Source organism: Culex pipiens, chromosome 3, assembly GCF_016801865.2.
Source record: "Culex pipiens pallens isolate TS chromosome 3, TS_CPP_V2, whole genome shotgun sequence".
Classification (NCBI taxonomy): domain Eukaryota; kingdom Metazoa; phylum Arthropoda; class Insecta; order Diptera; family Culicidae; genus Culex; species Culex pipiens.
This window is the reverse complement of record NC_068939.1, coordinates 26125761-26139222: the sequence shown is the minus strand read 5'-3', so window position 1 is coordinate 26139222 and position 13462 is coordinate 26125761. Positions and strand designations below refer to the sequence as shown.

Here is a 13462-nt window from a genome sequence, read left to right as displayed (position 1 = left end):
AGACACCTATGAGATTCTCCCCAATTTCTCGATGTCTCTTCAATGTACTGCCACTGCTAACCGGAGGAGACCGACATGTGTCACAGATTTCCGCAGCAGTGATTTATATGAGCACGTTCGGTCATATCTGACCGGGCACGACCAAACGAACGAAACGCCAGCCAGCTTCAGAAGCTCGTGGAAATACAGGAAAAGACATGAGCTGAGGGGTGTAATTCCAGCTCTTCGTTTTCGTCCACACCAGTGGCGGCGGAAAAACGATGAGGTGAAAAGCCGGAGCAAGCAAGACATTGCCGGGACTCTCGACTCAATGAAACGTGACTAATCAGTCCGAACGCAAGTCCAAGTCCACGAAAGTCCGCACGTTTGGGGTTGTAGAATTGAAGCGTATGAGTGTACTAGTTTAAGCTGCTGTAGCTGTTACTTGTGTGCTAGTTAATACTAGTAACTTTGGCAAGATGTGATAGTGGGGGATGGGGTTTTATTGAAAGCTTCATCGTAATCCGTTCGGATCAGTGAACCGGAAATCAAAGCCATTTCTTAGCATTCGAACAATTCCGGCTAAGAAGAACTTGCTTCAAGAAGATTAGACATTGTTATAAACATTTGTTCATGGTACTTGTTGTCAACATTTTTATTATTATTTATTTAAGTTTTAACCTACTTTTTATCCAGACATAACATTATTAAACCAAAAAAAAAACATATTTTTTAATACATTTTAGGTAACAACAACAAAAAAATGAATTTGAAGGTACCCCAATTCTCCAAATCACGTCCAACTCGCGGTCCTGGTTCCAATGCCGAATTAACACTACCATCATCAACAGCGATCAATCAGAGTAGTTACGACTATTTTCGGGCGCGAAAACTTTGAACCGAAAAGCTCTCAAAAGATTAGTTCTACCCTTTCGATTTCAGCTGCCAGTTTGGAAGTGTACGATGATGGCAAAGTTTTCCCCTCCGACCACTTTGAAACTCGTTCGATCCATCTAAAGGCCACTAATTTGGCATTGCCATGCTGATCTATCTGCCCAAATGTGGGCCAAATATCTGCTACTAGCAACATAACATCACAAGCGAAGAATTACGCAACTTTGAAAAGTACATTTTAGCATTTTGGAGTATTTGTTTTTTACTTACAATTTTCAGTTTAATAAAGAATCCCCCGCAAAATATCCAACCCTCAAACTCACTGCTACAACATCATGCTTAAACCACAGTTCCCAAATGGCTATGGCTGCCGGGTTCCTCCAGGGTAATCTCCGACAGTCGAATCCTCCGGGACGAACGCCACCATCTGTTGGACAGAGAAGAAAGACACAACATTAGTCTAAATGCGGCTCAACTTAATCGCCCCGGTCCAGGCATGCCAAGAATGGCCAGACGGACGACGTCGTCGTCCAGATTTCGAGAGCAAATGTTGTCCTTGCGGGGCCACACACTTACCGGTACCACGGAACGAGGTGGTCCTTGGCCAGCACGACGATGTTGGTCAGGTACACAATTAGCTGGAACGCAAAGGCAGATGGAAGGGAATTAGATTTTCCGAAAACGGCTAAACAGCTTTGAGGTCGATTATCGGAACGCATATGTCGAGAGATTTGATGGTGAAATGGAGATGGCTTTGATGGGTTATTGACATGCAACAGTTTTGAAACGGATTCAGATCAGCCGAGCCGGCAGATGATTTCGTATCGATGCTTGTGTGTACTCTGATACTATCTAGATAGGAATACCAGCAGTCATAGAACAGGAGAGCATACAAGTATCGATTTGATGACTAAATCTTAAGGTGATCATAAGATTGCCCTAGACTGCCTTTTTCTTTGTTCTTACTTTATTGGTCAACTGACAGAACCGGGGATTATTTTTGACAAAATAATGAGAAAATATAATATTTATAATATAATATATAATGGCAAATGATTAACGGATTTTTACAATTGTTTCATTAAAAAAACAATCATTTTCTTTACTTTTCAACATTGAAAACCGAACCAATAGTTAATGAAGTACCTTCATTACAAGAATGAATGCTAATTAAGAGTCACTGCAAAAAAAAAAAGAAAACTCTATTAACAGCCTCTTAAAATAGCTGTTTCTCAGCAATTAGCATTCCAACTAACTAAGTCTCAATAATTTTATGAAACTTTTTCAGACATTCGAAAATATTTTTGCAGGGGTCTATAAATTGGAAACAGGGTGCTTTATAAAACAAAAGTTAAAGCCATTGTTGCTAGAGAATTCTTTTTTGCATCACAAAATTAATTGAAAAGTTTGTTTGAAGCATTGTTCAATATTTTGCATAATTCTAAACTCTAGCGCAGACATTTCAAAAAAGTGTCCACGTGGTTTATGAATGGTGCCTTGCCAATTTTTCGAAAAAATCATAATTTAAAGAAAACGTGGAAAAATGTGGGAAAACTTCTTTGACTTTATTTTTTGATGTTTTATGAAGTTGTAGCTATTTCAAATGAAGTGTTTGATAAATAAATGACTTATAATTTTTTTAAGTTTTCTTTTTTAGAGGCAATTTTGTTACAAAATTTTTAAATCAAGCAAAAAAAACTTCATTAAACATCCTGTATCTTTTCGGGATGAAATCCCAGTGCATTGCAATGTTCCAGAAAGTTGTTTTCCGGATAAAACCCTATAAAAAACATAAGAATGGGGAAACTTTACAGAGTTTGGGGAAACTTTCTCTAAGAAGATGTAAAAAGTGATTATTCCTCACAGAGCAGGTTTCTATCAAAATCGGAAATGGATTTTATTTGTATTTTTTATTTGGATTTGGAATGGTACGTAAATATTCGAAAAACTGTAGCTTTTGAAGGAATTTTCCGATCAGTTTTTGTGTCTTCCGCAAAGTTGTAGGTACTGATGAGGGGTGTTCAGGAAAAATAGGTACACGGAAATAAAAATCTTGCCGATTTTTTAAGACAGTTTCATGTTTGGATTCTAGGGTTTTCCAAAAATCACTTTTGTTCCAAAAAATCATAACTCGACGACACAATTTCCGACCATACTTCTCTATGGCTAAACATTTTCGGGTTTTGATTCCCTGAAACATATAAAACAAAAAAATACTGATTTTGGGAAAATAAGTTTTTGTGAAAAAAAAGTTGAGCCATGTTTTTTTCCGTGTACCTATTTTCTGAACAATCCTTATCAAACTACAACTTAAACGATGACACCAAATTAATCAGAAAATTCCTTGAGAAGTTTCGAATGTTTACGTACCATTTTTGTATAGACAGTAGGGTGCCCAGAAAAAATACCCCCCTGCTCCACACGCGGAAAACGGTTTATTGGGTTATTTTAAGCATCTGTGTAAATTTTGAGCGAAATTGGATAAGATTAACCCATTGATACCCAAGCCTTAAGTTGGCAAAAAAAATGTTTTTCATACAAAAATGACTTTTTTAAATCGCTAATAACTTTTCAGAATCGAATGTTCTACAAAGTTGTAGAGCATTAAATTTTCAATAAAAATCTCACTTTTGGGAATATTTGGATGGTAATAGCGCACCGTAAGAAACTTGGGTTTTCCATACATTTTTTCGATTTTTCCCATGCAAACTTCACATCCGAGTATCAATGGGTAAATGATTACCGATTTTGCTCATATTTGGCCCAGAGCCCTAAAATAGGTCAAGGAACAATATTCAGCTTGTGGAGCGAGGTTTTGAAAAAAGGGCCATATTCTGGGCACCCTATTGGACAGCTGCCAAAATTATAGAGACTTGTGAGCAATTCTCTAGTAAATCGGAAATGGACTTTAAAAAAATAGTTTAAATTTTTTAAAATCAAGACTAACATTTTAAAATGGCCAAACATTAAATATAACGCCCATTTAAAATGCTTGTCTTGATTTTTTTTTCGAAAAGATCGGAAAATTTAACGAATGTTTCATGTACTAACATTGAAAATCGGACATTAGTTGCTGAGATATCGACATTAGAAAATGGTGGGTTGTTTAGGTGAGACTTAGAAAACTTCAATTTTCCTGTTTCTTTTCCTTCAAGCGGCTGTATCTCAGCAACCCGAGGTCCAATCTTCAATGTCTCTTGGACAATTTTATAGCAAATTTTCTGAACTTTTCAAAAAAAAAAGTTAGAAATGGTCACTAGTTTTGAAAATAGTTCGTTTCACTTGATAATGACATTTGAGAAGGGCGTTAGTGTTTTAAATATTTTTGTATTTCGTAATTTAAAAATTACTGGTTCTCGAAGCCGTTGCATCGTATCAAAAAGTGGTCAAAGACAAACTTGTAGGAAATTTGGGGACCATCCATAAACCACGTGGACACTTTTTTGGAAATCTTGAAAAAAAAATACGTGTTTTGGGAAATTGAGTTTTTGTGAGAAAAATGTTAATTTAAAAATAGGCAGATTTTTTTCCGTGTACCCGAAAAAAAAAACGAAACTATTGGCACTACGCCCCCCGGGGCATGGCCTTCCTCTAACGTGGGATTTCTGCTCCAGCGCCTCTGACGAGACAGGAGAAACCGGGACCGACGTTTTACTTCACCATCCGATAGAAGCTCAGTGGATAAGGCGGGAATCGAACCCGCGTCTCATAGCATCATCGGGATCGGCAGGCGAAGCTGCTACCCCTGCGCCACGAGACCCACGGTTTTTTTTTCCGTGTACCCATTTTTTCGAATAGTCCGCAACAATACCTACAACTTTGCCCAAGACGCCCAATTGATAAGAAAATTCATTCAAAAGTTACAGCTGTTTGAATTATAACGTACTATTTTTGTATTGACAGCTGCCAAAATTGTATGGAGACTTGTATGAGTGAACCAATGACACAAAATAGCTTCTTTGGTCAGAGGGAAGGCCCCCACAATGTTTGAGCCAAATAAAAAAATACAAATTAAATCCATTTCCGGTTTCGGTAGAGAATTGCTCATATGAAACGTCATATGTTTGATTTTTTTTTCAATTTATTTGATAATGATAATTATGACAAAATCATAAACAATATAGCCACACCAGACGGCGAACAAAAAAATAGTAAGTGTTCTTAAACGAGCTGGCTCTATTCACAGAGTATTCCTGTTTTTCCTCTGTTGACAATAAGTTAAGCCTTTCTTGAACAGATTTATAGTCACTTTGTAGTCACAGTGCAGAGTCCTATTATTTCAAAAATGAGTTCTTTTTTTATACAATGATTATAAAAATTCAGAGATGAATTTTAATTAAAGTATTTTAATTTTTCCAGGTCTTCAATACTTACCACTAGCAGCAGAAAGCACACGATGGCCGTCGAGGCAAGGGTCTCCTGCAGGCTGCTGCCCCGGTCGTACTGGAAGCGAAGCACCAGAACGCAGATCATCGTCAGCATGAAGCAGATGAATGACAGGACGACATAAATCAGTGCGTCGGACTGTGAAAGAGGTCGAGATTAAAGGTTAACTCAGTTGCAACTGGGCCGTCCGGCTGGGGCGGGTCTTACCAGAAGTAACCCTCGATTGCTCGGGTGACGATACCATAGCCACAGGGACTCACAGCAGCCGTACCTAGAACAAGATTAGGAGGATGAAGATGTGTCCACGCGTTTCCGGGTACCCCCGGAGGGCGACGGATGACATTTAGTGGCGTTTTCCGGGTTGTGGTTGGGCATGGTTGTGGTGCAGAAATTGGTCTCATTGAATACTGCATTTCCTTTTCTCTTGGGCAGTGTTGGTAGAAATTACTAAAGGTTTACTTTCTTCAGCTAGGATTTATTTCTTTTATCTAAGTCAGGATTTTGAATTGCAAGTTCTGAACGCTTCTTCGATCGATCCATCACAATCAATCTTTTCAGTGAAAATCCCACACGGTATTAAACTCGAATCCCATTTCGGCTATGAACCCATAGCCGAAATTAGCGCCCAGGGCCAGATTATCAACGCGCAAACAGTCATTAACGGAACTCTTCAATCTGCCAACACTGCCCAACCAAGCCCGGGTGCGTCCAATTGGGAGAGATGCCCTTAATTACCGAACACACCACCCCCGGGGGTCATTTTTGCGAGCCTGGGAGGGTGGGGTATAGTTTTCGGGGGAAGAATCCTTTGAAGAGATGGGCTTACCTGAGCGTGGTGTACGTTTGGAACCTGTGCAAACACAGCTCACAGTGGGTCAGTCCGGACCGGCTGAGCCAGTGCTCGAGGCACTCCCGGTGCACGTACCGGAGCGTTCCTTTGCACAGGCAGGGCGAGATTAAACTGTAATTAAAAAAGAATGGGAAAGGGAACCAAGTCACTAGCAGCCCCGGGATTCGTCGTGTAAGCGCGGTGACTATTGTAAACAGTCAGAGAAAGCTTTTCATGTTTGGGTTACATTTGGTCAAGGCTTGAAGCGGGGGTTCTCGCGTCATCTTTGAACTTGTTTTCGATATTTTTATAGTTAAAGTTTATTCTCTTAAAATTTTATGCTTAATTTGTCCCAAGCTAATAAAAACTAACAACAATTTCAACTTGACCAATCATAAAATGAAATATTTAGCATTATTTTTAAGCAAAATTTAAATTTTCTCAATAAAAGTGAGAGAAGTATGAACACACAAATGGAGGTCACTGTGGTTGAGGTTAACCCTCTACACGGAGAAAAAAGAGTTCCCAAAATCGTGAACAAGCGTTCATGAAAATGGGAACTTCGAACAAAGTGTTCAAATTCCATGGTACGATTTTGAAAAACGTTCGTGGTTCCCATTTTCATGAACGCTTGTTCACGATTTTGGGAACTCTTTTTTCTCCGTGTACTGCCCAAATTTTTTTTTCGAAAATATTTATTTTTCCCGTGTTCAGGAGAGCATTTTGAGCAACTTTTGTTCTACGAAAAACTTTACTTCTCTTGTTTTATGTTTTTCTTGTTTTATTTTTAGTATTTTTATTTGCATTTATCTTGTTTAGTTTATATTTGTTTTTGGTAGTATTTAGCCTATTCTACCATCTAATATAATTACATTTTGCCTATCTAGGGGAACAGCATCTAATTCCAGCGTGCCTCTAATGTTGGCAGGTCAGAACTTTGACATGCAATTAAAGCTAATTAAAAGCGTTTTCAACTGAAATCGAGTGATAAATAGCTCAATAAGAAGTGAGCAAGCAAGTTTCTACCAAAAGTTTTGCAAAATTAGTTGTTTAAATAGTGAAAATCAGCAAATTGGATGGAGTTAGGAGCGAGAGCTTAACCTGCCAAAGATACGAGAATTTCCCCTAATTTTTTCACGTTTTTACAGTCATTTTTTCAATTTTTTGCATGTTTTTCCAGACATGCATTGGCACTGCACGCGGTTAGCACGCGTGCTATTTGAACGGATAGCACTGCGCTTTCAATCATAGCACTCGCCCTGGCACTCGAGCAAAAATGGTAACTAGGTTGATTTTTCATTTGTTGATTTGAAATTTACCGTCATCATTGTCTAGAATGTGATGAAACTTACAACAACAACATTTATCTGTAAATTTGGTGCAGTGCCAGTGTTCAAGAAATGAAAGCAGAAGATCCATGGTTCAGATCTCTTCAAGGTAAACTTTTTTTTTGCTGTAGCATAAAACGTAACAATTTTTTTTTATCAACGCAGATTATTGTCCTGAAATCAAAATGATGAGTTGCAAAGAATAATGAAGTTTATCGGAGGGAAGGACCCAAAAATCAGTTCCAGGTGACCTGGAGACTTGATAGGGACGTGGCCTGGCTGGCAGTTGATGGAAACAGAATTTGAATTTTAATTCTCTGAAGTTTTGCGAGCCCTGAGATTATTTTTTTAGGGAAGAATCTAGAAAAAGGTATGTTGCAGTTGTAATAGATTCCCGCCGTTGACCGATGATCAAATTTGCTTGAGAACTTTTATTAAAAAGACTCACTAAAAAAGAAAAAAAATCCTATGAGTGCTAAATGGGAGTGCTAATTAATAGCACTAGCACTGGGCTGGAGTAGTATGCTTTGAACTTGGTGTGAGTGCTAAATTTGAAGTGCCAGTGCAGAGCGTGCCAATGCACGTCTGTGTTTTTCACATTTTCTGCTATAGAATGGCACCATCATCATTTAAATTGCGAAAAAATGCGTAGAGGCATAGTCTGGGACACTACAAAAATTACTGCATACTTCTTTTTACTGAAAGTATAGAAAATGTTAGTAAAAAACACAGCCAAAGTTGACCCCTAAAAAAATGACATTTTTTAAAACACTGGCTAAGTCACATAAAACAAGTTAAACTCCCAACCCTGAAATTTTCTAAAATTTTAAGAGTTCTTCTTTCCAATGCTTTTTAAAGATCAAAAATCGGTTGGGAAATGGATTTTTGGTGATTTTTTAGATTGAAGCCCGTCTAGAGGCGGGGTTAGGTTGTAGAGGGTTAAACTTCTCGGGTAACAAAAATCTCGGGAAATAGGAAGATAATCCCTGGAATAAATGTGAAATTCAAGTGAAATTCTTAATCTGTTGGAGGTTGTTCTGATATTGTTTCTGATGCATATTTTACAACAAAATTGGATACAACACCAACATGAATTGTAAAGATAAGTGATGATTTGATCAATGTAAAAAGAAACTTAAAAATTTTCAAATTGTCTGTGCACTACCGTAAGTGGAGGTGACATTGGATCTGTGTGTAAATTTATTAGGTTTTTCTCAATGAATCTTTATTTTGTGAACAATGCTCCACCAAAACCTGAAAGAATTTTGTTTATATATTTTTTATTAGGTTTTTTGTATTAGGTTTTTCCTATGACCAAAGATGCCATTTTATGTCATTGGTTTACCCATACAAGGTTCCATACAATTTTTGCAGCATACCATGTAAAAGTAGTACATAAATATTTGAAAATCTGTAACTTTTGATTTGGTGTCTTTGGGGAAGTCGTAGGTAGTTGATGTAAACTGTTCAAATAGTAAATGTATTTTTTTTTCAATTAAAATAAAAAAAAAACAATTTCCAAAAATTTCTTCGTTTGAATAAATATTGATTTTGTTATATGATTTAGGAGACAACAAATTGTAAGTTTTAAGGCATAGAGATGAATAGACAAAAAAATTGCCACTGAGTTAAGGTTTAACAAAAATACACAACAGAATTTTATGAACAATTGCACCATTTTCAAAATATAGCCACTTAAAGTTTAATTTTAGGGGGAGAGGGGGTAATATGCACCCTCGGGGCAAAATGCACCCCCTGCTTTTCTCGGTATTTGGAAGAATTTTCCGGGGAAAACTCATAGAAATTGGAAGCTTAACATTGCTAAACCATGCTGGAAAAATTGGAGCATTGTAGTTTAAAAACAGCTTAAGTTATTTGCAAAAACTTTAAAAAGTTGTGTTTTCATCTAATTTTCGTTGAACTTTCATTATGATTTTTGGACAATATAAAAAGCATTTATTGTTATTGTAAGTATTGAGATATATAGTTTTTGCCATAATCTTCACTATTCTGTAGATAGATGAGGCCAAAAACATCAAAAAATGCATTTTTAATTAAATTTTCTGCAAAATGCGTATTCGGGGCAAAATGCACCGCTGTGAAGCTCCTTTGTAAAAACAGCGGTGTCATCTAGTGGTGACTAGTGAAAACTGCTTTTACCCGGTGCATTTTGTCTCATGTTGTGGTGCATTTTGTCCCGTTGTTGTAGTGCATTTTGCCCCATTGTTGCGGTGCATATTGCCTCGCATGGTTATTTGAAATGAATCAAAAATGTTTTTAAAAATTTGATATTTTCGAACAATTTTGAGGTTTTTTAAGACTTTCTTCACATGGATGACGAAGAATAATAGTTGTTTTAGAATATCGAACAAAATTCTTCCACAGTAATGTTGTAATGGTTGAGAAATCACAGTTTTCCCCTTAGGGGGTGTATATTACCCCCTCTCCCCTAATTGAAAAAGGGGCAATTATTCAATTCTGTTAGTATTGATTCAAGAATATTTTTTTTTCGGAAAGATCATAAAATTTCACAAATGAGCAATTCTCTACCAAAACCGGAAATGGATTTTATTTGTATTTTTTGATTTGGCTCAAACTTTGTGGGGGCCTTCCCTATGACCAAATAAACTATTTTGTGTGCTTGGTTCATCCATACAAGTCTCCATACAATTTTGGCTGCTGCCCATACAAAAATGGTAAGTAAATATTCAAACAGCAGTAACTTTTGAGTGAATTATCTGATCAATTTGGTGTCTTCGGCAAAGTTGTAGGTATTGTTGAGGACTTTTGTGAAAAAATAGGTACACGGAAAAAAAAACTTGCACATTTTTTAATCAACTCTTTTTCACTTAAACTCAATTTCCTAAAATACGTATTTTTTGATTTTCGAGATTTTTTTATATGTTTTAGGGGACAAAAATCCGCAACTTTTGAGCCATAGAGAAACATGGTCAAAAAATCTGCCGTCGAGTTATGAATTTTTGAAAAAAATGTGATTTTTGGAAAAATCGAAGTTTCATGCAAAAACAAGTTTGACATTATTTTTTAATGCAAAATTGAATTTGCAATCTTTACAGATTTTTTGATGAAGGGCTCCATTTTCAAGATATAGCCACCGAAAGTTTGATTTTAGCGAAATATTTGCACTTTTTCAAATTTTAAAAACAGTGACCATGAGCGACCGTTTCTAAAAATATTTTTTTTTGAAAAGTTCAGAAAATTTGCTATAAAATTGTCTAAGATACATTTAAGATTGGACCTCGTGTTGCTGAGATAGAGTCGCTTTAAGAAAAAGAAACACGAAAATTGAAGTTTTCTTAATCTCACCAAAACAACCCACCATTTTCTAATGTCGATACCTCAGCAAATATTGGCCCGATTTTCAATTTTAATACATGAAAAACTCGTGAAATTTTTCGATCTTTTCGAAAAAAATATTTTGTCATTGAAATGATAATACCATGCCTTGAAATTTAAATTTTTACACTTTTTTTGATCGACTTTGATCAGAGTCGAAGGGACATAAACTTCGTAAAATATTTGCAACGGCCTAACTTGGCGGTAACATTTTTGTCCACACTTCTATATGGCTCAACAGTTGTGATATTTTGTCCCTTAAAAATTTCAAATAAATTCAAAAATAAAATCATATGGATTTTGGAAATTGATATTCTGTGAAACAATGTCAATTTAAAAATCTGCAAAAAAAATTCAGTGTACTTTTTTTCTGATAAGTCCTTATCAATACCTACAACTTTGTCCAATACACCAAACCGATTAAAAAATTTCTTCTAAAGTTACAGATTTTTGTGTTTTTCATTTTTGTATGAATAGCTGCAAAATTGTATGGAAACTTGTAAACACAGTAAAAAAAGTGAAATTTTTGATTGTTGAAAATGATTACCTCTTTTTTGAGTAACATTGCTTAAAAATGTGTAAAAATGTGAATTTGATGAATATTCACCAGAAAATGATCAAAATTTAACATTTTCGGATGTATTACATTGCATTACACTTTTTTTACACAATATCTGTCACCATTTCCTGATGAATATTACCTTTTTTTCTGTGTAGGAGAACTAATGTTACGAAACAGCTTCTTAGCTCATAGGGAAGGCCCCCGCAAAGTTTGAGCCAAATAAAAAAATACAAAAATAAAAGTGGTCGAAATCCATCGTTTTCGTAGAGAATATAAATCTTATAATGTCATCTTAAGCTAAAACTGTAAGATGAGCTTATTAGTAAATTGGGTTTTGTCAAATCAAAGTGCTGTATTTATCATTATTTTTTTTCTTCAATTTACTTGTTTCAGTAAGTTATGGAAATGTACACTTCCACTTGAAATTTGGGAAATCCCTGGGAATTAACGGAAAATATTTTGTTTACGGGAAATTTGGAATTGTTTTTACTTGGAGCGAGTAACTGGACTCTCGAAGAGCTCGAATCAAAAAAATACAAACATGTCTTTAAATGTTTTTGAAGGTAGTTTTTCCTTTTCTTACCAAATCCATTATTTGAAACGAATTGAAAAATTCCTAATTAAATGCATTGAAATGAGTTGATGTTCAAACTTAAAATTTTTCAATAGTGGCAGTTTATAATTCAACAGTGAAAGTCTATTATTAGAGTAGAATTTAAAAAAGGTTATGTTTAATATTTGTTAACTTCATAAATATTTCAATTGCTATGGCGTTGAAAAAATCATAGGAAGATAAATCTTTCCATTACATTTAAACAATCAACATAATTAGTAAAATTTACAATATAATTGATCCCTTGAACTGAGAAATCATGACAATTTGAATTCATGTGAAAGAAAATAAGCAAATATGCGCCTTGTTTCAAATTGTATTGAATAAATTTTGTAAAAATAAACGGAATGCAGTTTTTAGAACCCCTGCGCCATTGCTTGTAAACTTCTCGAAAATAGAGGGGTCAGTTTGCCTCGAAAATGACCCGGTCCAGCATGACTGTAAAATAATACACAGAGAACACACTCAAATGGTGGCGGTGGACCCCGAGTTCATCTCGGATCTGTACGGCAAGCGGTCACCGTTTTGTTCCCTGTTTGCGGTGGACCATCATCTATCTTGGGCTAGGGCCGGGTCACCTCCTTTAACTAGCGCTCTTAGTTTCCCTGGAATTTTCTCACCGAAAGCCCCCCTGGATTTACACGAGCACGAAAATGTGGCTTATCTGTAATTCTAGGGGCTTTTTTCCAGGGTGAATTGTTTGCAGAGGAGAAGTGCCCTCATGTGGGTGGCCCAATTGCCAGTGGGATTTAGCCGAAAAGAGTGTGTAAATTTTTAAGGGATACTTTGGGCAGTAATCAAATATTTACCTCGGGGTATTGCGAATAATTTTGTCAAATATTATACTTTTAGCCTAGTCAAACGAGGGGTTTACCGTGACTTGTCCGTGGCACTCTGGCAGATCCGGCAGGACATGGAATCGGTGCTGCTGTATTGCCGTTCCGGGATGGCGGCGATGCTTCCGATGGATACCTCTTCCTCGGTGACGCTATCCTGGTCCCGCCGGTTAGGACTAGAATCATTGGCAGTGGGTTCTGTTTTGGTTTGGGTCATTGTTAGGGAAATTTCGTAAACCACAAATTTGAATCAGTAAACAATAAAAAATAGACAGTTGTATTTGACAATAATACTTGAAAGCATTGCAATGATTGCTTTGTTATGAAATTCATAGCCAAAGAAAGTCAAAGAAGTGCGTAAATTGACTTATAAAAATAAGTGTTTGATTGAATCATCCTTAACAGGAACAGAAAAGAGGGTTTAAATCAAACGCACACGTGGCCTAGGCAGTTGGAATAAATTGAACGAGGCCGCGGATTATTCGTGTATCTTTCCCTGGAGGAAATCAGGGGAAAAAACCCATATCCTATTTCACGTGGCACCGGCTGGTTGGTTGCTGCTGATGTACGGGTGGCAACACTTGCCAGACCCCGATCAAATCGATCCGGTTCGTTATCCGTTGCTAAGCTGAGAGGGGGAGCCTTGTTAGCACAGGATTACTGTTTTCGAGAGGGTTA

At 36.6% G+C, this 13462-nt stretch overlaps 1 protein-coding gene across 1 annotated transcript; it reads right to left on the bottom strand.

The window, feature by feature from the left end:
* Positions 1–605: 605 nt before the first annotated feature.
* LOC120430669 (E3 ubiquitin-protein ligase MARCHF3-like) lies at positions 606–13105 on the bottom strand. Its single transcript, XM_039595770.2, has 6 exons — positions 12823–13105; positions 6086–6220; positions 5467–5530; positions 5248–5397; positions 1450–1511; positions 606–1300 (listed from the first exon to the last, which is right to left on the bottom strand). Exons 1-6 carry the CDS (start codon positions 12999–13001, stop codon positions 1213–1215), a joined length of 678 nt encoding a protein of 225 aa, XP_039451704.1. The 5' UTR covers positions 13002–13105; the 3' UTR covers positions 606–1212.
* Between the last annotated feature and the right edge of the window lie 357 nt (positions 13106–13462).